The 26,163-nt window shown below is 33.9% G+C and overlaps 1 protein-coding gene across 1 annotated transcript; it reads left to right on the top strand.

Annotated features, from left to right (window-relative positions):
- Window positions 1-2,386: 2,386 nt before the first annotated feature.
- On the top strand, window positions 2,387-4,626 carry LOC107917551 (uncharacterized). The gene is made up of 5 exons (XM_016846879.2): window positions 2,387-2,518; window positions 2,626-2,740; window positions 2,822-3,038; window positions 3,891-4,031; window positions 4,247-4,626. The coding sequence occupies exons 1-5, from the start codon at window positions 2,439-2,441 to the stop codon at window positions 4,369-4,371; spliced, it is 678 nt and encodes a 225-aa protein (XP_016702368.1). The 5' UTR covers window positions 2,387-2,438; the 3' UTR covers window positions 4,372-4,626.
- The last annotated feature ends 21,537 nt before the right edge of the window (window positions 4,627-26,163 follow it).

Here is a 26,163-nt window from a genome sequence, read left to right as displayed (position 1 = left end):
GATCGAGAGTGTTTTCCGATTTAGGTACTATAAAACCCTCAGATTCATAAAAAACAAGGTTGTAATGTGATTTAATTTTTTCCAAAACTCCAGCTTCATTGTTCTCCTGCATTTTAGCGTCCAACTTGTTCTGGTTAATAGCATCTCCTACAGAAACATTTTTAAATAAATTCTGCTGTTTTGAACCTGCAATTTCAGAAGTGCATAAGTTAGGATTAGAGAAATTATCAAAAGTTGCCCCATTTTTACCCACGTCACCCTCTGACCCCATAGGCCTTTTTCCTAAATTTTTGTCCAAAGAAACTTTGGATTTTTGGCCCATAATGTTATTCACATTATTTCCCAATAATTCCTTCAAATCGGGTTATTTAGAAAGACTCAAACTCTTGCTTTTCCTTTGGCCTGTAGCCATAAAATAATTATTGACTTCTTTAATGCCATTGGAGTCTAATTTCTTTAAATTTGCAGCTGAAACACCATTTAAAGAAATCCCTAAAAATCCTTCAGCTGACTGTCCAGATTTAATGTTTGAATCCTGTCTCAATTCCATGATCAAATACTGCCCAGATTTCGTGATTGAGTCTTCTCCCACTAATAGCGTCGCGAATCTAGACCCAGATGGGTATTTAGCTTGCCTCACTGAAATCGCCGTCGTGGAATCTCTCTTTCCTCGCCGTGAAGCCTTATTCTCTTCCAACATCCACAGCCTAAATTCTGGGCCCTTCTCTCTGTTAACAGAAATTGATTTTTCCCCATCTATGCTGTCCACCGAAGTAGAGTACTCCGCCACGGTCGTTAGATCGGCATGAGGTTTGTCTGTCTTGTTCGCTAGTCCCGTGAGGTTTTGGCTTGACACAGCCGAATTACACATCTCCTTTACGTGACCATACTTACCACAAGCGAAGCACACGGTCAGGAGGGCTTCGTATTCAACACATTGAGCAATTCTGTCAACAAGGACCTGCGAAACCAAAGGTCTATTAAGATTAAGATACACAGCTAACCTAGCAAACCGACCCCTCATCTGATTGTCAGTCTGCACATCCAGTTTAACCACCTTCCCAATGAGGCCCCCGATGGCTTCGATGATCTTCCGTTTATAAAGATATCCCAGGAGATTAGGCAATCGTATCCACGCTATCACAACACTCGGGTAAGGTTGCAAGGGGCTGAAATGTTTAGTCCATGGTTGTACGGTCAGATACTGACCATAAACTGTCCACGGACCCTGAGATAAAATTCTGTTATAGTCATTAGGATCCTGAAATTTCACCAAAAAATATCCATTAGCAATATACATTATCTTAATAGAATTTGCAGGATTCCAAAGGAAAATGATTCAATTATAAAGTGCGTTGTAACCGATATTTCGTCCTAGAAGCTTAACAATGATAGTCAACTCCATTTCTTTGAAGAAGATTTCCTTTACACGATCCAAAAAATCGATAGCAGGAATCCCATCAATGATTGACATATTGACGTCCCCTTCAAGTAGTTCGAATTCATTCTCATTATCTGCAGAAGGCCCATCACGAACAGATTCAGAAGCAGCACCATGGCCCCCCAACAATTTTTCTTTCCATGTCATACTTGGTTGTGGTTCGTGATCCACAGCCATAGAAGTGTCTTCCTCAACACTGTTCACTTTAAACCTTACTTTTTTGGTATTTCGATCATTGTCGGGGTGAGCGACTCCCTACCCATTGTTATCGGAATTTTGCAAAGTTGAGAGCATTATTTTTTTTCCAAAGCTACTAAAACTTTTTTAATTTTTGGTTATTTAACATGGGGGGCATTCGACAAATTCCGGCGTCAGTAAGTAAAATTTAACAGAAAGTATTAAATGATTAAATTATAATTTTTAAATATTTTTTTAATGTTTTAAAATTGTAATAAAAGTATAAGGACAGTTAGGGGTGTTCAAATGATTAACTGAACTGAATTAGTATTAATAAAATTTTTTAATTCTTTAATTGTTAATTAAACCAAAATTTTTTAAAAAATTAATCGAACGAAATATTTCAGTTAACCAAATTAGTAATAGCCTAATATTATTAAGTTCGGTTAATTTGATTAATTATTCAATTTCAAACGGAATTAACCGTTAAGTAAAATTCTAAAAAATGTTAATTGACTTCCGACCAAATTAAATTGATTAACCGAATTAGAATGATTCGATCGGTTAATTCTGAACATCCTAAAAACAGCATATTTTAATTAAATAATTGGATTTAATTAGGTTGAATAGTAAACTTTGTTGAAACAGTGGTTATTATTTCTAACTCCTTCTACTAGTGTTTTTACCGCGAGTGCAGAAACAACTTGAAAATTTCAAAAACATTTGGCGCCAAAACCCAGAAAGAGAAAATCGAAAAAACATACAGATCAAATTAAATAAAAATAAAAAATTGAAGCACAATAGTAGGGGAAAAAGAAGAATGAATTCAAAGCAAACTCCGACTAGGGGTTTTGGACAGTATTCTATTGCTTCATCGTTTCTCTCACGTCGTACCCATTCGTAAGCAAAACTCGAATCAATCCTATCTCTCTTCTCTCTTTCGTTTTTAGAGTTCCATTCTAATTTTCTGTTTGTTTTGGGGGGTAAAAAATTGTTTACGAATTTAGTTCCAAGGAAGTACAGAAAGATTTGCGTTGCAAAGATTCGAAGAAGCTTATATCATTATCAGATTTTCTAAATCAAAAGCTACCCAGAAATTCTGGTATTCCCAAAACTGTTCAGGTATTTTTTCACCATTTTAGTTACCCAGAAAATGGTTTTTGTTTCTTTTGAATTTTATAACAATACCCCAAATTTTGGTAGGAGAAATCAAGGCCTTTTTCATCGCTATTATCTTCAAATGAAGGGAAATCTATTGACAAGCAGAACGAAAGGAAGAAAGAAGAGAAAATTGATGGTCTTAATAAAGTTGTTTTTGAGCAGTTCAAGCAAGATAACTCTGAGAAAATAGATACTGTATTAAGTTCAAGCGTTGTTGGCGAAGAAGAAAATTCAAGAAAAAGACGGAATCCGTTTGAAGGTATTCAATGCTGTGTGTTCTACTTTTTCTTGTTTTTTTTAGCGAGAAACCTTAATATGAAAAACTATGCTTTACATTTGCAAAGAATAGGTTGCAAGTAATAAAAAAAGATGTGTTAATTAGCTTCAGATGTCACTTAAAAATGATGTGTTAATTTTATCATTTAGACTCGAAGGTTGGTGTTAGATATCTACATGTGTTTTCACTTGAGTATGATTCATTTCTTTGAAGTTTTTCATATGTATATGAACGTTTGAATATGTGTTTAATAAAAATGTTGGACAAAATATTTTAAGGAAAATAAAGAGTTCGAATCAAGTGGAAATATGTGATGATGAGTTATCAACCTTCATAGATTTCTGTTTTCAGTTTGGTTGTAAGTATGTTTGCAAGTTATTCAATTTCCAACTTGAAATTTTTTCTAATTCTACTGACTCAAGATTGAGTAGTTTGAGCAACTGAATGAGTATTTTGATACTTGATTTGAGTAGCTTCGAAATTATTTTTTGAAAGTTTTATATCAAATTCGAGTTGAAGCACAAATACTTGAACTTAAAGTCAAGTACGAGAATCTAGCTCCTTATTTATTAAATAAATAACTAGTTCAAATTTATCCCAAATCAAGTTTGAATTTTGAGGAGTTGGAATAAAGTATCTGAGCCTCGAATTCTGAGTCAAATTTGAGCTCCACTTCTTATAGCTAGAGCTCAGCACCACTCAGTTACACCCTGCTTGCAACATCTCTTATTGCCATATAGGAAATTTGATGAATTTGACATAACTGTTAACTGTTTGGAATTTGATTTACATAAGGAGTTATAAAATTTTGGTTGACTTTGTGTGGATTATCAGGAGTAGATGAACAAAGAAGAACACGGAAGTCTTTTCTAGTCCTGGGAGAGGAAGGTGATGATGATCCACAAAACATAAAGAAAAGTGGAAGAAAGGAGTGTTCTACAAGCAACAAGAAACCAAAGCCCCATTATAATCACTGTAAGTAATAGTTAATGCTCTAATTTCTCAAATTTCTGTTCAGTTAGTCATCTCTTATACCTATACTATTCGGACTTAATTTATGCCTAACAGAATTTGAAAAAAAGAAAAAGAAAACGGTGAAAATACTTCAAAATGATGAAAAAGGCGTAAGCTTTGGTTGTTGTTTGATAGTAAAAGTAAGAAATTTGAATGTTTTGTTACCATGGTGGCAGATGCAAATGGTAGTGGGTGGTGGGACTGTGACATGGAAGGCGTGGACAGCGAGGAAGTTGGCTATGGCGAAGTATGGGAAGGGGTTGGCTCCACAACCTTTGGTGGAATAGTAGACTGGCATTGATACTAGTCCTTGTTGCAGTAAGTTCTAAACTTAACTCATGCTAACTGCTATGATATATGTTCATCAAAGTTTCTAATTTTGGTTATTATGAATGGAATCTTTATTCCTGTTTTCTGTCAATATGTATAACTGATCTAGATGTAGAAATACGGATTGGAGTTTTTCTTCTATGGTGCAAATAGTTGTTGCAACTCTTCTATCTCATATTGAAAAACTTTGATGATCAATTATGATATACATGTAGAGATTTAAGCATGTGAGGTGCCTATTATGCCCTGTTTTCAAAACCAGACTAGATTGGGAATTAGTCGGAGTATTAATGTGAAATAACAGATTGGATCAATGAATTCAACTTTTTCTATTTTATTCTTTTAATAATTTATTCAATTGACTAGAACAAGTTGGTCAAACTGAAAGCTGATGATGTGATCGATTCAACACTTCAACAACCAGATTCTAAATTTTACAAAGCAGATAATATCTTAGGGATTAAGTGCAAAATTTTACAATTATGAAGACTATATATTTGTTGAGTACAGATATTGTAGTTCTTATCATGATATCTATTTGGCTTTTATTGCATTTGGTTTGCTTTGGTTTTAGGGTAATGGTTAATAAATTGTAATTATTTAAAATTAAATTTTACTTTTAATTACTTTTTAAATTTTTATAATACAAAATAAATATTTTATTTCTAAATTAATGAAAAATATGTTTGAATTTAAGGTGTGTGGAAAATAACTTATGAAAAATATTTTTTTTTCTTTGCAATTTTTTATGTTTGTTTTATAGGAAATAATTTGGTAAATGAAAAATGACTTACATAGTAATAGAATATAAGCGAATTTTTTTCTTATAAATGAAGTTATTTTTTTGAAAAGTATAGGTTGATTTTTTTGGAAAAGACTTTATTTATTCATAATTTTATTTTTATATAAAAATTGAATTCAACCTAATATTATTATATTAATAATAAATATTTAATATTATTTTTTAAAAATATTAAAATAAAATATTATAATGTTCAATATTACTATACATACGTATTTATTATTTGTATTTAATAATATAATTAATTCAATTTATTATTTTATTAAATTATTTAATATTACAAATTTATTTTAGTAATAAATTTTAACCATAATGATTTTAAAATTTAAATAATATTCTTAATATATTATTAAAACATTTATATTAATATATCAAAAATAAATATATATTACAATTTATAAATATTTTATAATATAAAATATAAATATTTTACCAACAAATGATTGAAAGAAGTGAACATGGATTTTTTCTCAAAGCATTTGGATCAAGTTTAAATCTTAGTCATTATTAGAAGGGCTTTACTTGAATATTACTCTTGGCCTAAGTAAAACTAGACTCAGATTATATTTATGTTATATTTATGTTGTATTTATGTTGTGTTTTGTTTCATTAAGAAAAATTTTTAAGGTATATTTAGACATCATATAACTATTGGATGAAAATGTAATTATTAGGGTAGTAATTATATTTTTCAGTTAGGTTTAAGTACCCTAACAATCATTCAACTTTCAACTCAATCACGTAACTTTTAAAAAATAATAAATTAGTTTTAGTAATCATTTTTCGTTACGGACGTAATAACAAATTGACTTAACATTAAATTGGCATGTTGGAGTTTATGTTGTCGTTTAAACAACCCAATATAAGAACTCTAATTGGGCAATAGAAGAAGAAGAAGAGTAGGAGAAGAGATGGAGATGACGTCTAATCCCTCACTCTTAGATACTGATCATTACCGGAAATGAAACAGAAGACAATACCTCTAGCAATGGCTACAACAAACATTCAATTTTATTTTTCTAATAAAAGAAAATTTGTAGATCCCATCTTCATTTCATTATTTTAGCCATTTCCAATGAATTGAGAACTTTTGTTGTTAGATAATAAACATTAAAAAAAATACATATACAGACCAAACTTATACAAAAAGAGAAGTAACCGATATTTTTACCAGAAGTCATAGACTTACAAGGAAGACAATAATTGGAGAGATTGTCTGACAATAATTGGAGAGATTGTCTCATTGTTGAATCTTCTTGCTTGAGTTTCCTCTAAAGTTTACAGTTTTTAAAGAAATGGAGAAAGTAAGTAGAAGTGGAGTTTGCTTTGGTTTTGCCAACTCAAAAACTTTTCCAGTTTTTTCTTAATAAAACCCAAAACTTCAACTTCAAAATTAAACTCTACCAAATAACATTATTCTATATATAGAACACAAAAAAAAAGAAAAAGAAAGAAGGGATTGATTTTAGAATTCAGGTTTCACTTTCACCACTATTGACAACGGCTGGTTGGGTTTCTGTTTTTTTTTTTTCAATTTTACTGATTAATAAGGTCTGGGAAGGGAGGGAAATTAAAATGAAAAATCAAAAATCAAAAAAAGAAGAGAAAAATAATGGGGATTAAATAGAAAGGACTATTGAGTGTAAATGAAAAAGAAATTAAGTTGTTGCTTGGGGAAATGAGAAGAATTGTGAGAAGAGGATGAGGAGGAGGAGAAAGAAGAAGAAGAAAAAACAAAGGCAGCAGGCAGAGCAACGATAGTGGCTATGGCAGTGGCAATTATTAGTTACCTTAAAAATGCCATAGGTTTTGTTTGGTAATTTTTTACTTTTGATGGTTAGTTGAAGAAGGAGAGGAGAAGAAGAAGACTATTCTGTTCCTCATGTCCAACGTGGCAAGTTAATTGGTCATGTCATCTATCCTGTTAGACCTGTAATGAAAAATGTTAGTGAGTGACTGATTTATAATTTTTCAATAATATTAGTGATTGATTTTTTATTTTTTGAAAGTTGGGTGACTAAGTTGAAAATTGAGTGATTGTTTTGTTATTGAAATCAAAGTTAAGTGACTATTGGTGTACTTTACCCTTCTTATAATTACAATGAATTGTAATTCTCTAGACATGTTTGGCTGACAGAGTGTAATTACATCATTATTTTTAATGTCATGTTTAATAATACAAATTGTAATTACATAGTTACATTATTTATATTTTTTTAAATATTAATTATTATAATAAATTATCAATACATTAAAATTTTTCTAAATAAGTAACAAAAGATAAAATAAAATCATCATATGCAATATATTAATTCAAGAAGGTAGTTGATAATATGGTTACATCACATTCAATTTTATCTAATTGCTCTAGCATTTTATTTTTGTTAGGTTATTTCCTCTTTAACGTTTAACATATACTCTTTATCATTATCCTTTGATTTTTAATTGAGTTCATCATTTGAATTTGTAGAATCAGTATTATCAAGATCTCTTTCTTTCATGTATTCTTTAAAGTATGGATCGCCCTAAGTTCATCTATGAATGAAGTTATAAACTATGCAAAATGCTAGTATAATCCATCCTTTTTTTTTAATGTTATATCAAGATGATGTTGTTAATATGTGAAATTATTTATAGAATAACAAATGTCCTCCCAATCACATTACAAAGCTTTGAATATCTCAAATTAAAAAGTTTGTGAGCTGTTTCTTGTATTTATGTCTAGTTCTATTATCTTAAATGGTATCATATCCTCACGATTAAATAACTAGCATTTATCACATAATATTTGACTTCACAGTTTTAATTATAAAAACTTAAACAAACTCAATTTGAAGAAAAACTTATACTTAGTTATATCCCTTTTTATTATACACAAAATAAGTTTAAAATAATATAAAATTCATAATGTATAACATTTAAAAAATTTATAAAATGTCCAATAACTTTTATTAATATAATTTTTTATCATAACTTTAGAAATAAGCTATGAAAAAATTATAATATTTTTCTATAAATAAGTATATTATTTTTTGGTCATTTTTTTTATAAATGAGTATTTTATAGCACTTTTATAACATGCAAATAATTTTTTATAATATACTTTGCGGCTATAACTTTAGAATTTTTAAGATTTAAATAATATAATTTTTTTTTGTTTTAACTTTATAAAATACATATAAAATTTGGGGGTTGGGATGTGATAACGTGCCTTAGTATACATACATTTCAATGTCATGGCGAGATAGGACCATCACCTAAGAAATCCATCATGAGGAAATCAGGTTTTGGGGGCGACATGGCTTGATACGATCAGAGGTCGAAGTTAAAGTGAAGGTCCCAGTTGGCGGTCGTGATACGGTCACAGATTCGAGTATAATTAGGGGGCCAGGTGGGGTCGTTACGCGGTCTGGATTTCAAGCTTTTTGGATATTGGTAAATAATGCCCTATATATACCATACATAATATTGAAACTATAATCATACGAAAAAACTTTGGGGACTTTTTGGTGTAATTAATGTAATTTTTTTCTTTATTTCCAAGTAGTTGGTATCTTTAACCTTTTATTCTTGGTCAAAGGTTGACACCAAGGTGGACACAAGAGGGCTCTCAAGAGGAGAACAGAAGTTCCAGCACAGTAGAGGTCAAACTTGGGTCGACGCAGCAGTGATTGTAGTTATTAATAGGTTGTGTAATAACGACAACTGTTGTCGCTCCGAAAGGAGCATCATCTTTACTGCATCATAACAACCGCTCCCTACTTGAGAGTCTTCTTGCGTCCACGATGGTGTTGGCCTTCGAATAAGAAGGAAGGTTCAAGGTATTGATTGCTTGGAAATAGAGAAAAAAATTACACCGATTATAGCTAAAAGCTCCATATTTTTTTCTGTATGAATATGCCTTCAAACTTCTGTATGATATTTATAAGGCATCATTTTAGGTATTCGAAAAGATTAAGCTTGTGTCCTCGTAACGACCGTCAACTGACTCCCTCGTTATACCTCGATCTATTACCGCATAACGACCATCGATTAAGGCCTCCACGTTGACTTCCACCATTGACCAGAGAAAGCAAAATCACCCTATAACTAACTTCCCTAGGATAAAATTCGAAGGCAATGATCACATATCGACATGATATATGAAATGTGTGTGGCTCGAAGCGATATTGCATCACCGACAACTCAAGAATACCTCGAATATAAACCAAATATTTTTAGCGACCCAAATTTTTAAGACTGAGAGATAATTTATAGTGAAAAAATGAAAAGGATTGGAGAAAAATTATATGATTGAGAGATGATGAAGCTTGGTATGTGAGAGTCATTTTATAGCCACAGGGAAGGGTTTATTTGCAAAAGAAAACCTTGAAAGCACGTTGGAAAATATTCTAAACATGTTGAAGAAACGTTTAAAGAGTCTGGATTACTCAAAGCGTATGCTTGTTGAGCACGTTATAAGCGCTAAATCTCAATGAAATTATATGACTTCTGATTACCTGATATAAAAATTATTTACACCATACAATATGCAACGAATATGTGAATTCGTAAAAGAGATTCATTGAAGTGATTCGGCTCAAAAAGTTGGAGTCGAATTCACGTAGTGCCCGATCGTCTTCGAGAAGAGTTGTTCGCAAGAATGGTGTAATTGTTGGAATTGGCTTAGTAGGCTTGATGATAGCAAGATGGGGTTCAAGAGGGCTAATAGGATGATAGGTTTAGCTAGGGAAAGCAAGGATAAATGATATGTGGATGGTTCAGTTTGGGATAACAAGAGAAATAAGGAGTATGGAGATGGAAAAACGAACTTAAATGTCAGGAGCGATTCAACACTAAGGAGTGTCACCCCGGTTCCTATATTGTTTAAGGTGAAGGATGAAATAGCTGGATAGGAGAACGCCACACCAATACGGTGATAAGTTCTAAAAGAAGCTCAATAGACGCCACTAGCACAACTAGATAAGTCTTCGAAACTTGTATGAGATATGAGAGGAAGTAACCTCACAAAAACAAAGTTTCATTAATCAAATTGTCAAGAAGTCCTTTTACAAAGAAATAAACAGACTATTTATAGCCTAATATGTGATAGCTGAATGGACAAAGATGTCTAGCTTAAGAACTAAGTAATTCAGTCATGAATGTGCTAAAATAATCTAGAAAATATTCATTAATAGGCTAGGTCTAAATTCGGCTGAATGTAATTCCAATGGGCAGCTTCATGTATTTGGAAATTGACTTGGATGATGATGAATGTATGGCAGTTCAATGGCTTGTCTAAATTCGGCCATGGAATGAATGAGGCATTCAAGAAGTGTCTTTTGGCCAAATAAACACCTAGGGAAGTCAATTGGGCAGCAAACAATTCATGTAGCAAGTTATGGATGCATTCTCCCATACGTTGTAACTTGCTGTCCCTGCAACTAAATCATTCTTGAAATAATCTTGGAACTTAATTATGCAGCTACTCCTTGGCTGAATAGGTGTTTAGGGAAACCAACAATCAGCACAAAATGCATGTAACAAGTCATGCATGAATTCTTTTAAGCCTTGAACCTGGTCGTACATGAATCCTTCCAAGCATTGAACCAAGCCGTGTATGCATCTAGCTTTAAATGCTCTTCTACATTCAACAGCACCTACAACATTCATGAACACATTAATTCAAATGTATATTCGTCTGGACATATTTAAAACAGCAACTAGACAACTTAAATAACAAGCTAACTAATTTGGACACAATTAATTAAAGACTAGCTAACATATTAAATTCGGCAAGCTCAAATGAGTGAAAACAATTTAATGAGCTGACTTGAGCTAGGATATTCGGTCATGAGCTGTAATAAACTAAATGAAGATAAAAAACATTAAATTTATTTTAATGATTTAAAATATGAGCTGAAAGAAACTGAATTGATCTCAAACGAGCTGAAACAAGCTCAAGTGAGCTGATTGGAGCTGAGTTGAGCTCGGGTAGCTGGAAAGGAGCTGAATTCGGCTTGCATAAGGGTGCATGGATTCTTTTGGAAGCTAGTCCGAGCTTCCTCATTGACATGGATATTAAGTTCACCCCAAATTCGAGCAAATAAAGCTGAAACAACTTCTTGAACTCGCCTAGCTCGTGCTCGGGTCATTAGGCCTTTCAAAATCTCGATAAGATCTTGGTTCGAAGCTGTTGAATCCCTGGGCGTGCTTACATCATTCCCATCTTCTTCAAAGCGACTTGTCCTCAAGTCGAAATCTGCATAAAAAGGGACAGATCTGAAACGTTAAAACTAGCACTTATGTTGTATTCACCTAGTAAATCAAGTTTATACGAATTCTCATTGATGCATTCAAGGACTTGGAAAGGTCCATTGCCTCGAGGTAGTAACTTGGACCTCTGTTGGGCTGGGAATCACTCCTTGCGCATATTGACCCAAACCCAATCACCTGGTTTGAACAAAATTCTCTTTCGTCCCTTATGTGCTCGTTGCACATAGGACTCGGTCCTCGCCTCTATATTAGCTCGCACCTTTTGATGTAGTCTCTTCACATAATCTGCCTTTTTCCTAGCATCAGAGTGAATGAATTGGTTATTAGGTAAAGGAATTAAATCTAAAGGAGTTATTGGATTAAACCCATAGACCACTTCAAAAGGTGAATGTTTGGTTGTTGTATGGGTAGATCTATTATAGCCAAATTCAATATGGGGCAAACAATCTTCCCGTGATTTCAAATTCTTTCGAATGATAGCTCGTAATAGTATGGAAAGAACTCGGTTGACCACTTCAGTTTGTCCATCTGTTTGAGGATGACAGGTTGTTGAGAACAGTAATTTAGTTTTGAGTTTACTCCATAGAGACCTCCAAAAGTGGCTAAAAAATTTTGCATCTCGATCTGACACGATGGTCCGCGGAATTCTATGTAAATGAACGATGTCCCTAAAGAAAAGGTTAGAAATATGAACGGCATTGTCAGTTTTAGTACAAGCAATAAAATGTCACATTTTAGAAAACCGATCTACAACTACAAAAATGGAATCCTTTTCGATCTTTGTTCTAGGCAATCCAAGGATGAAATCCACGGCTATAGCCATCCAAGGAGTTTCAGGTATAGGTAGAGGCGTGTAGAGGCCATGTGGTTGAATCTTGATTTTTCTCGTTTGCACGCCAAGCATCGCTCGTAAACTCGTTCCACGTTACGCCTCATTTTAGGCCAATAAAAGTGTTCATTAAGTGTTGCTACTGTTTTACTAACTCCGAAATGTCCTATGAGACCTCCACTATGTGCTTCATGCACAAGTAAGTCTCGAACGGAACTTTGTGGAACACATAGCTTGCCCTCCTTGAATAAGAACCCATCAAATCTATAAAATTTCTCAAAGGCAGCATTCTCACAAGCAGAATAATTAGCATCGTTAGCATACAAGTCTTTTAAGAAAGAAAAACCAAGCAATTTCGATTCAAGGGTGGATAGTAATGCATACCTCTGCGATAAGGCATCAGCTACCACATTATCTTTACCTTTCTTATACTTAATTATGTAGGGAAATGATTCAAGATACTCGACCCATTTAGCATGTCGCTTGTTCAACTTGTGTTGGCCTTTGATATATTTTAGGGTTTCATGTTCGGAATGGATCACAAATTCTTTTGGCCACAAATAGTGTTGCCACGTCTCAAGAGCCCGAACTAGTACGTACATCTCCTTATCATAGACCGGATAGTTGAGTGGGGCTCCTTTAAGCTTCTTACTAAAGTAGGCAATGGGTTGTCCATCTTGGGTTAAAACATCACCTATTCCCACACCTGATGCATCACATTCGAGTTCAAAGGTTTTTGAAAACTCTGGCAAAGCAAGAAAAGGTGCGTTAGCAAGACGGTTTTTAATCTCAATAAAAGATCTTTCTTGCTCATCTCCCTAACGAAATGCAGAGTTCTTTTTAATCATGCTTGTTAATGGCACGGCCAAAGTGCTGAAATTGGGCGCAAAACGCCGATAGAAGCTTGCCAACCCATGGAAGCTTCAAACTTGGCTAATGGTTATAGGTCTCGACCACTCTTGAATAGCCTTTATTTTCTCTTGGTCAACTTCCAATCCTTGCGAGCTAACCACAAAGCCAAGGAAAATAAATTTATCAGAACAGAAAGTACATTTCTTAAGATTAGCAAATAGAGTTTCCTTACGCAATGTTTTAAGGATAGTCTTGAAATGTAACGCATGATCTTCCAACGTCTTGCTATAAATGATAATATCATCAAAATAAACAACACACAACTTACCAATGAAAGGTCTCAAAACATGGTTCATTAGCCTCATAAAAGTACTAGGAGCGTTGGTTAAGCCAAATGGCATGATCAAATACTTATACAAACTGTGTTTCGTTTTGAAAGAAGTTTTCCACTCGTCGCCCTCTCGTATACAAATCTGGTGCTATCCGCTTTTTAAGTCGATTTTTGAGAATAGTTTGGCTCCACTTAGTTCATCTAACATGTCGTCTAATCGAGGGATTGAATGTCGATATTTGATGGTGATTTTTTTTACGGCCCGAAAATCGTCACACATTCATCATATACCATCTTTTTTTTGGCACCAATAGAACTGGAATGGCACAGGGACAAAGGTTTTCTCGAATATAGCCATTTTCCATCAATTCATTGACTTGCCTTTGTAGCTCTTTGGTTTCTTCTGGATTCGTTCTATAGGCAGGATTATTTGGGATTACAGTTCCGGGCACGAAATCGATTTGGTGCTCGATTCCGCGAAGGGGTGTAACCCACTCGGGGTCTCTTTCGGGAAAACGTCTAGGAAATCCTGCAAAAGGTTCAAAATAGTAGGAGGCAAATTGTAACGCCCCGTACCGAGACCGTCGCCGGAGTTGAACACGAGGTGTTAATAGACTTAATTCATTACTTAAACAGTTCAAACAATTTATTTTTAAAATTTTCAGTCAAGCTAACAATCTGCGTCATAGTCGCTTAAAAATTCATATCTCCAGTTACGAAACTCGAAATCCAATTCTGTAAATTTTCCTTGAAACTAGACTCATATATATATTTACTAATTGTTTTATAGAATTTTTGGTCAAGCAAATTAGTACATTTTATTAGTTAAAGTCTCCCCTGTTTCATAGTTTGGCTGCTCTGACCTCTGTGTATTACGAATCAAATATCTCCCTGTACAGAGTCTCAATGACTATACCGTTCGCTTCTAATAAAACTAGACTCAATAAGAAATTTGTACATATAAATTATGACTTCTAATTATCTTTGAAAAATTTATGGTGAATTTCCAAAGTCAGAACAGGGGATCCAGAAATTGCTCTGGCCCTGTTTCACAAAAAATTAAACATCTCATAAAATATAACTCATATACCTGTTTTGTTCCATCCATATGAAAATAGACTCATAATTCTTCAATTCCATATATTATTCATCATCTAATTGTGTCTCTACTATTTTTAGTGATTTTTCAAACTCACGTCACTGCTGCTGTCTGAATCTATTTTATGGTAAATTTTACCTATTTCATGGTTTCCATGGATTAGCTAGCAATTTAGCATACATAACACCAAATATGATCATGATTAGCCATTCCAATGGCTAATCATTACCAAGCATTTCCATACCACTCAATAACCATATCATAAGGCCATATACACAAAATGATTATAATGCTATACATGCCATACTCAAAATATACAAGCCATTATGCCAAGATGGTATACGGATAGTGTGAGCGTGCCGCCGACCATTTCCGATTTTCGAGCTGGCTTGTCAACACTACAAGGAATGAAAAGGAGGGAGTAAGCATAAATGCTTAGTAAGTTCACATGCAAATAGCAAGTAACATAACTATATAAGCAAACATAAAACATCATTTGCATAATCATCACCGAGACATTCATATCACATTTTCATTTATCATCTTACCATATTGTTGTTATATCGAGTTTTCAACCCGAGGGTTAAGTACATACCTGTTCAAAGTATTCATTTCACAACACTTACCAATACGTCCCTTTCATCTCGATTATTCCTCCGCTTGAGTAAAATTTTACCCATTGAACACATCGGAATATAATTCGGATACATGGAAAGTTTGCACATAAGTGCCACATATGTAGCCAAGCTACTATGTAACCCGCCCATAAGCGAACTCGGACTCAACTCAACGAGCTCGGGCGCTCGCATCCATGAGTGAACTCGGACTCAACTCAACGAGTTCGGATGCCTAGTTACATCTCACGAACTCGGACTCAACTCAACGAGTTCGGACATTTGCATCCATAAGTGAACTCGGACTCAACTCAACGAGTTCGGATGCTCAACCATCTTAGTGACATGTCACTTGTATCCTAATACATTCCTAAGGTTCAAACGGACGTTTTCCTCAATCACTCATCTTTTCCATCTTCCACGGAATATCGAATTTGATACTTCGGTGATAGTTCATACTCATCAAGTAATTCACATAATTACATATTATTCAACAATAACCACAAACAATAATATTTCATGATAATAATCAGCATCATATCATCTAAACAATATTAAATTGCTTAAAATGACAATTATGTTACTACATTTACACATGAACTTACCTCATATGCGAAAATGGCTACTTTTACCATTTCGTCCACAACTTGGTATTTTCTCCATTTTAGCCCAAATTTTAGTTTTCCTTGCTCTATCATTTAAAATATAGTCTAATTAGGACTCACATTATTCAAATTGACCCAAAATCTTATTTTGGCAAAATTACAATTTTGCCCCTAAACTTTTGCATATTTACACTTTTGCCCCAAAGCTCGTAAATTAAACTTCAGCCTATTTTCTTATGTTTTATGACATGATGATCATTTTTCCCTTCTATGGCAACATCAAATTCTCACTCTAACATGTACTTATGACTATTAGGTATTTTTACCGATTAAGCACTTTTGCTAGTTTTCGCTTAAAACCGAGTATCACAAGTTGTCTAACATAATTTAAAACCTCATATTCTATCATAAAACACCAAAATACACAAATTTCACCCATGGGTATTTTTCCAAATATAAACCCTAGGTTAAATTATTGCTAGCATAAGCTTAATCGAGCTACCGGGACTCCAAAAACGTAAAGAACTTGAAAAACGGGGCTAGAATGGACTTACAATCGAGCTTGGAAGCTTGAAAAACCCTAGCCATGGTTTCTCCTTGCTATATTCGGCCATGGGGTTGAAGATGAGCAAAATTGGCTTTTAATTTTGTATTTTAATTCATTTTACCCCTAAATGACCAAAATGCCCTTACTACTAAACTTTCCAAAAATTCCATCCATGTCTAATTTTTGTCCATAGACTTAGAAATTGGTAAAATTGCTATTTAAGACCTCCTAATTAATATTTCAAAACAATTTCATACTAGAAACTTCTAGAATGCAAGTTTTGCAAATTATTCGATTTAGTCCCTAATTTCAATTTAAGCACTTTATGCATAAAATTTCTTCACGAAATTTTCACACAATCATGCAATCATATCATAAACCTCAAAATAATCATAAAATAATTATTTCTATCTCAAATTTTGTGGTCAGGAAACCACTATTCCGACTAGGCCCAAAATCAGGATATTACAACTCTCCCCCCTTTAGGGATTTTCGTCCCCGAAAATCTTACCAGAAAAGTGGTCTTCACTTTTAATCTCATATTCGGTGCCGAAGAAATTTCACTTAGGCTGTACCTCCAATACATCTCTTTAATTTCTCATATGATCTAAAAGCTTACAGTCTCAACTCTCAACTGTTCTTAAATTTTCAACCCTTCTCAATTTCCCATGATATCATGACATAAAACCCAGATCTCAACTTGATTTAATGGAGACCGGAATTCCAAGAAATCCAACAATCAAAGAGACCTAAAATTCCATGAATCTGATGAGTAGGAATTCATTCAATACATATATGATTTATAGATCTCGCCAAACATTTAACAATAGGATACATCACATTTTCCTCTTTCCGCCATGGAAATATTTCTGACATGGCCTCAAGAATAATCCTTCTCATTTCCATCCCAATATCAACACCGACAAGGATAATTTTGCTAGATCCCAATTTTCTGCTTTAACCTCTTTAACAACTCTGATTTTATGTAACATCGAATGCTCTAAACTATCACATTACCTCACTGTCTTGAAACACATCACAATTCATACAACAGTATATTACTGAAAGTCAGGAAGTCTTTACTCAATGTAGACTAGTCTAGTTCAAATGCTTTGGTTACCAATATTCTCATCTATCCAAATTTTTTCAACATGTAATAAACTTTTCAGCTTTCACAAGACGAAAACCTTATCATTCGTAGTGATTTTAACTAATATCCAACTCTTTCTAATAAATATACACTTCTCGTTCAGACTATTTACTCTTTTATCCGTACAAAATGAAATTCTATTATTAGACTTGGGAAAAATAATCCTGAAATAATTGTCACATGAAATCTTTCAAATAGATAATTCACCATACCGACTGAAACTCGCGCTTTTATCACTTATGCCTTTATTGATGTCAAATCCTTACATAGAAATTAGAAAAAACCCCAATACTAAAATCACCATATTACCAAGATCAAATTAGAAGTATAGTCATATTTGACATGATTATCACGAGCTGAAGAACGTACTTCGAACATGAGTCATAATTGACAAATTATGGAACAAAGATAACAAGAAAACCGAATAAAGAAATCCAGAATAAAGAGATCCAGGATAAAGAAACCCAAGATACGATACTATGCCGGAGAATCGAAAACCAAACTCATAGAGAAAATACAGAATACCTGGATAATTCTTCAAAGAAAGAAAGTCCAGAAGAAAACATCATTTAATCCCACTGAAATCAAATATAACAAGAACAATATATCTTCCTATACATATATATCAGATGAAGCATCAAGTAGAAGAAACAGAATCATAATATCATATGTATTCTCTCATCAATTCTTATCAGACGAAATGAAATAGAATACTCGATGAAATAGAGCAATATAAATTATAAACCAGTCAGACTACCAATGCTTTCATCCAACACCAGAATTAGAAGACATTCCCATATAACAAGAATTTCTTCAGAAGATCAATAGCCATAGAAATATTTCTGAGAACGGGTAAACACATAGAACATCTCAAAAGAGACTGCTAAATCTGTCCAGTCATAACTGTCACACTCAGATAGTTCACATTTCAAATATCATTTCCCCAACTAGTTTTGCTGTCACAAATTTCATATTAAACCATTCACTAAAGAAGGCCAGTTCTGAATAAATTTCGATTTACACTTTTCTCGACCTTGCACTTGAGTAATTCGATTTACCAAAGAGAATTCCTTCTCTAATTGGGATAGTGCATAACTCTAATAATCTTTACGTCAATCCGATACTTTACTGGCTCTGACTTTACTTATCAGCTCATTTTCAATCTCTGATCATACTTATAATTATTCTATCACTAAACTCTTTGGGTTCTCAACCGGAAACTTATTCAATACAAATTTCATGAAATTCCATTATAAGTACCACTTCGGTAAGGGGTAGGGGTTGTAGGACCTCTGACTCGAATTTCTTATACATACACATATGACATAACTCCCATCATCAAAATCATGTCATTCATTCAGGCAATGCAACATTCATGTTGGCTTACACAAATTTTCCTATTGTCCATTTAGACAATATACTTATGCATACATTCTATGTTTTCTAGATAGCTTTACTTATCCATTCATTTAATTAAATTAAGTCATGCTCATGACATCATATAAGACCAAACAAACATAGATATTTGCATCACAATCACAACTTTCATTTCGTGCATCATCATGTACATATCATTACAATCATATAATTCAGTCCAACAATTTAACATAGATAAGTTCATTTCATTATAATCCTTTATCTCATAAAAATTATATATCATTAGCATTCATCAACACTCGGCGTCCAAATCAAGACAAGGACATTTTCATTCGTATCATAATATTATGAATTTTATTCATACCTCTACTACTTTCTATTTATTCCGTTCATCTTATCAAGTAAGCCATATACACTACACCATATGAGCATGAAGCAAATATGGATATTTATCACATATGTATCATAAAATTTTATTCATACTTTTCTGAACCGAGACTTATCATAATCATAATTTTACTCAAATACCTTCACATAACATTGAACATGGTCGGCACAGCTCGGTTGGAGAGTACCCTGTCTAAATAAGACGGTACTCATACGCGTCGGAAGACATCACACTATCACAGATCAGTGGCATGTATAGCTATACTTTTACACATGCTAGGTTAATTCGAGAACCGACTAAACCTGCTCTGATACCACCAAATGTAACGCCCCGTACCCGAGACCGTCGCCGGAGTCGAACACGAGGTGTTAATAGACTTAATTCATTACTTAAACAGCTCAAACAATTTATTTTTAAAATTTTCAGTCAAGCTAACAATCTGCGTCATAGTCGCTTAAAAATTCATATCTCCAGTTACGAAACTCGAAATCCAATTCTGTAAATTTTCCCTAAAACTAGACTCATATATATATTTACTAATTGTTTTATAGAATTTTTGGTCAAGCAAATTAGTACAGTTTATTAGTTAAAGTCTCCCCTGTTTCATAGTTTGGCTGCTCTGACCTCTGTGTATTACGAATCAAATATCTCCCTGTACAGAGTTTCAATGACTATACCATTTGCTTCTAATAAAACTAGACTCAATAAGAAATCTGTACATATAAATTATGACTTCTAATTGTCTTTGAACAATTTATGGTGAATTTCCAAAGTCAGAACACGGGATCCAGAAATTGCTCTAGCCCTGTTTCACAAAAAATTAAACATCTCATAAAATATAACTCATATACCTGTTTTGTTCCATCCATATGAAAATAGACTCATAATTATTCAATTCCATATATTATTCATCATCTAATTGTATCTCTACTATTTTTAGTGATTTTTTAAACTCTCATCACTGCTGCTGTCTGAATCTATTTTATGGTAAATTTTACCTATTTCATGGTTTCTATGGATTAGCTAGCAATTTAGCATACATAACACCAAATATGATCATGATTAGCCATTCCAATGGCTAATCATTACCAAGCATTTCCATACCACTCAATAACCATATCATAAGGCCATAAACACAAAATGATTATAATGCTATACATGCCATGCTCAAAATATACAAGCCATTCTGCCAAGATGGTATACAGATAGTGTGAGCGTGCCGCCGACCATTTCCGATTTCCGAGCTGGCTTGTCAACACTACAAGGAATAAAAAAGAGGGAGTAAGCATAAATTCTTAGTAAGTTCACATGCAAATAGCAAGTAACATAACTATATAAGCAAACATAAAACATCATTTGCATAATCATCACCGAGACATTCATATCACATTTTCATTTATCATCTTACCATATTGTTGTTATATCGAGTTTTCAACCCGAGGGTTAAGTACATACCTGTTCAAAGTATTCATTTCACAATAATTACCAATACGTCCCTTTCATCTCGAGTATTCCTCCGCTTGAGTAAAATTTTACCCGTTGAACACATCGGAATATAATTCGGATACATGGAAAGTTTGCACATAAGTGCCACATATGTAGCCAAGCTACTATGTAACCCGCCCATAAGCGAACTCGGACTCAACTCAACGAGCTCGGGCGTTCGCATCCATGAGTGAACTCAGACTCAACTCAACGAGTTCGGATGCCTAGTTACATCTCACGAACTCAGACTCAACTCAACGAGTTCGGACATTTGCATCCATAAGTGAACTCGGACTCAACTCAACGAGTTCGGATGCTCAACCATCCTAGTGACATGTCACTTGTATCCTAATATATTCCTAAGGTTCAAACGGACGTTTTCCTCGATCACTCATCTTTTCCATCTTCCACGGAATATCGAATTTGATACTTCGGTGATGGTTCATACTCATCAAGTAATTCACATAATTACATATTATTCAACAATAACCACAAACAATAATATTTCATGATAATAATGAGCATCATATCATATAAACAACATTAAATTGCTTAAAATGACAATTATGTTACTACATTTACACATGAACTTACCTCGTATGCGAAAATGGCTACTTTTACCATTTCGTCCACAACTTGGTATTTTCCCCATTTTAGCCCAAATTTTAGTTTTCCTTGCTCTATCATTTAAAATATAGTCTAATTAGGACTCGCATTATTCAAATTGACCCAAAATCTTATTTTGGCAAAATTACAATTTTGCCCCTAAACTTTTGCATATTTACACTTTTGCCCCAAAGCTCGTAAATTAAACTTCAGCCTATTTTCTTATGTTTTATGACATGCTGATCATTTTTCCCTTGTATGGAAACATCAAATTCTCACTCTAACATGTACTTATGACTATTAGGTATTTTTACCGATTAAGCACTTTTGCTAGTTTTTGCTTAAAACCGAGTAGCACAAGTTGTCTAACATAATTTAAAACCTCATATTCTATCATAAAACACCAAAATACACAAATTTCACCCATGGGTATTTTTCCAAATATAAACCTTAGGTTAAATTATTGCTAGCATAAGCTTAATCGAGCTACCGGGACTCCAAAAACGTAAAGAACTTGAAAAATGGGGCTAGAATGGACTTACAATCGAGCTTGGAAGCTTGAAAAACCCTAGCCATGGTTTCTCCTTGCTATATTCGGCCATGGGGTTGAAGATGAGCAAAATTGGCTTTTAATTTTGTATTTTAATTCATTTTACCCCTAAATGACCAAAATGCCCTTACTACTAAACTTTCCAAAATTCCATCCATGTCCAATTTTTGTCCATAGACTTAGAAATTGGTAGAAATTGCTATTTAAGACCTCCTAATTAATATTTCAAAACAATTTCATACTAGAAACTTCTAGAATGCAAGTTTTGCAAATTATTCGATTTAGTCCCTAATTTCAATTTAAGCACTTTATGCATAAAATTTCTTCACGAAATTTTCACACAATCATGCAATCATATCATAAACCTCAAAATAATCATAAAATAATTATTTCTATCTCGGATTTTGTGGTCACGAAACCACTATTCCGACTAGGCCCAAAATCAGGATATTACACAAATCCTCGGACAATTCGTTGGAGTTAAGAAGATTTTTCTTGTACAAGAGTACAAGAACAGTTTGTCTTAATAAAAACGCTTTCTGGACTTCTCTTTTTTTTTTTGCAATCAAACTTTTTTTTCTTTCATTTCTTTGTTTCTTTTCTCGATTTCATTCAAGATCCTCTCATTTTCTCTTATAATCTTTTCTTGCTTCTCTTCTCTTTTGATCTCTTTTTGCTTTTCATCTTTTTCTTTTCTCGTTTTATTTTTACAAGAGGTTACAAAAGATTCAAGAGAATAATCATTTTGTTCAAAAGAGGAAAAATCATTTACGTATGATTCACGAACAATCCTTTGTGAAGATCTCTCCGTGGATGTTTTCTTTGGAGTTCTTGAAGAGGTGTATCTTTCATCTCGCACATCTTCTCGGAAGGGTTCAAAATCAAACTCGGCTTCTTTTCGTCTCGAATTCCTTGATGAAAAGGAATCTTGATCGAAATCTCATCTCGAGTAGTTGTCGAATGTATATCTCTGTGATGTTCTCGATTCCACTTTCTGGCTTGATGACACTCGTTCACTTTGGTCTCTTTTCTCCACACGATCTAGTCTTTCGTGTAGTTTGTCAAACTTAGTATTAACCATTCTTCGCATTTCTTGCACCAAATATTGATATTCCGATTCGGTAAATTCTTCTCGAGACATGATTGTTATTGCTGAAAAAGGAAAATTGTTAAGTAAAATAGAAATAAAGTCATCACTACAAACCTTACTATTTCACTCGGAAAGAAAAATTTAATAATTTTGCACTCGTGCTTGTGTTTACACTCGTTTTAAGGCTTTTTCAACACTCAAATGTACTCACACACTCACGCCTTTTACCACTCAAACTCCCTCTTGTGATTTCGTATTTCGTCTTTTGGACTTACTTGCTGGTTTGGGGTCGGTTTAAATTTTGCTACAAGGGATATATTACAGTAGCTGTGTAGGGTAGGCTAAAACAAAGAAAAATATTTAGTTTAGTGTGGCGTTGGGGGGGTGCAAAGATGATAATATGAACACTTAAAGTTCGGAATGAATTATATAAATAGAAAACGAAAAGAACTTAAGACTTCTCACCCTTTTTTTTGTTTTTTTTTTAATTTCAAATTTCTCTTTTTTTTAATCTTCAAATTAATGCTAATACAATGGAAAATTGAAGTACAACTTGATAGAATTTTTTTTAATTCGAATTTTTTTCAGGAACCTATTTCGGACTTGATACGAACGTCGTTGGTTCTCGTTTTATAAGCTCTGATACAAAATGAAGTGATTCGGCTCAGAAAGTTGGAGTCGAATTCACATAGTGCCCGATCATCTTCGAGAAGAGTTGTTCGCAAGAATGGTGTAATTGTTGGAATTGGCTTAGTAGGCTTGATGATAGCAAGATGGGGTTCAAGAGGGCTAATAGGATGATAGGTTCGGCTAGGGATAGCAAGGATAGATGATATGCGGATGGTTCAGTTTGGGATAACAAGAGAAATAAGAAGGAGTATGGAGATGGAAAAACGAGCTTAAACGTCAAGAGCGATTCAACACTATGGAGTGTCACCTCAATTCCTATATTGTTTAATTTGAAGGATGAAATAGCTGGATAGGAGAACGCCACACCAATACGGCGATAAGTTCTAAAACAAGCTCGGTAGATGCCACTAGCACAGCTAGATAAGTTTTCAAACTTGTAAGAGATATGAGAGGAAGTAACATCACAAAAACAAAGTTTGATTAATCAAATTGTCAAAAATGTCCTTTTACAAAGAAATAAACAAACTATTTATAGCCTAATATGTGATAGTCGAATAGATAGAGATGTCTAGCTTAAGAACTAAGTAATTTGGTCATGAATATGCTAGAATAATCTAAAAAATATTCATTAATAGGCTAGGTCTAAATTCGGCTGAATGTAATTCCAATGGGCAGCTTCATGTATTTGGAAATTGACTTGGATGATGATGAAGTGTGGCAGCTCAATGGCTTGTCTAAATTTGGCCATGGAATGAATGGGGCATTCAAGAAGTGTCTTTTGGCCGAATAAACACCTAGGGAAGTCAATTGGGTAGCAAACAATTCATGTAGCAAGTTATGGATGCATTCTCCCATACGTTGTAACTTGCTGTCCATGCATCTAAATCATTCTTGAATTAATCTTGGAACTTAATTATGCAGCTACTCCTTGGCCGAATAAGTGTTTAGGGAAACCAACAACCAGCACAAAATGCATGTAACAAGTAATGCATGAATCCTTCTAAGCCTTGAACCTGGTTGTACATGAATCCTCCCAAGCATTGAACCAAGCCGTGCATGCATCTAACTTTAAATGCTCTTCCACATTCGGCTGCACCTACAACATTCATGAACTCATTAATTCAAATGTATATTCGTCTGGACATATTTAAAACAACAACTAGACAACTTAAATAACAAACTAACTAATTTGGACATAATTAATTAAAGACTAGCTAACATATTAAATTCGGCAAGCTCAAATGAGTGAAAACAATTTAATGAGCTGACTTGAGCTAGGATATTCGGTCATGAGCTGTAATAAACTAAATAAAAATGAATAAACATTAAATTTATTTTAATGATTTAAAATATGAGTTGAAATAAACTGAATTGAGCTCAAACGCGCTGAAACAAGCTCAAGTGAGCTGATTGGAGCTGGGTTGAGCTCGGGTAGCTGGAAAGGAGTTGAATTCGGCTTGCATAAGGGTGCAGGGATTCTTTTGGGAGCTGGTCTGAGTTGCTCATTGACATGGATATTAAGTTCACCACAAATTCAAGCCAATAAAGCTGAAACAGCTTCTTGAAGTCGCCTAGCTCGCGCTCGGGTCATTGGGCTTTTCAAAATCTCGATAGGATCTTGGTTCGAAGCTGTTGAATCCCCAGGCTTGCTTACATCATTCATAGCCTGTATTTTCTTTCTCCCTACATAATTCTCTTATAAAAGGGGTGTAATTTTCATTACATAGTCATGCATAAAGTTAATATCAAACAGAATAACCTTACATCACGGGTGAGAGTTCTGTGTACTTTTTCAGATAGCTTTTTACTTTTTTTTTGCGTTTATTCATCCAAATTGTGAGCGATATTGAAATGAGTTGACGAGTGAAATCCATTTTATATTATGATCGTCAAATCTGTAATAGAAAGTTTAGGGTGGTGCTTGTAGGAGAAAAGTCGATGGAATTTAAGTTCAATAGTATCATTCAAATGTGTGAGGTACAAACTAGAATTAGGATGAAAGTCGAGGGATTGACTTGGGGAAGAATTACGAGGTTGAAATGCTAATATATTTCATCCGTTGTCCCTTATAAGTATGAGCTATTCGATGTGATTAGTGAGACGCATCTCGAGACGATCATATCATTGTACATCGAAAGAGGAAATGTTGTTAATGAGTTATATGTCAAGTTTTTTGATGTTGATGAATCTGGCCCATCTTCGACCACGGTCACGGAGAATACGGGTAACGAAGCTGAAGTAAAAAGTCTTACTACGAGGTTGTGCAGTAGGTTCCCTGGTATTCTTTAAAGCGGTTACTACGATATCCCTAAAACATCTATAGGTAGACACTCATCGGTTTCCAAAAGTGATCTAAACTTCGGGGGTCAGTACCAGTCGGGGTATCAGCATAACCCAAATCTAGACACTCGGGCTTGATATTCAATCAGTGTATTAGATTTCAACTTTGGCATTGGGTCGATGTTATGGGGCCAAACCAATTATACCAGGAGATCATCGATGTACATCGGTCATCAACTGGTTGAATATTTTGGTGGCCACATGGGTTACAAG

This window comes from Gossypium hirsutum, chromosome A09, assembly GCF_007990345.1.
Source record: "Gossypium hirsutum isolate 1008001.06 chromosome A09, Gossypium_hirsutum_v2.1, whole genome shotgun sequence".
NCBI lineage: Eukaryota > Viridiplantae > Streptophyta > Magnoliopsida > Malvales > Malvaceae > Gossypium > Gossypium hirsutum.
The sequence above is the reverse complement of the archived record's forward strand: the minus strand, read 5'-3'. Positions and strand labels throughout refer to the sequence as shown.

Bases quoted from the DNA above. Each gene is read 5' to 3' on its own strand.
- LOC107917551 (XM_016846879.2), top strand. From the start codon at position 2,439: ATGAATTCAAAGCAAACTCCGACTAGGGGTTTTGGACAGTATTCTATT. The intron at 2,741-2,821 runs GTATTTTTTCAC...AAATTTTGGTAG, and splicing joins GTATTCCCAAAACTGTTCAG to GAGAAATCAAGGCCTTTTTC. The intron at 3,039-3,890 runs GTATTCAATGCT...GTGGATTATCAG, and splicing joins AAGACGGAATCCGTTTGAAG to GAGTAGATGAACAAAGAAGA.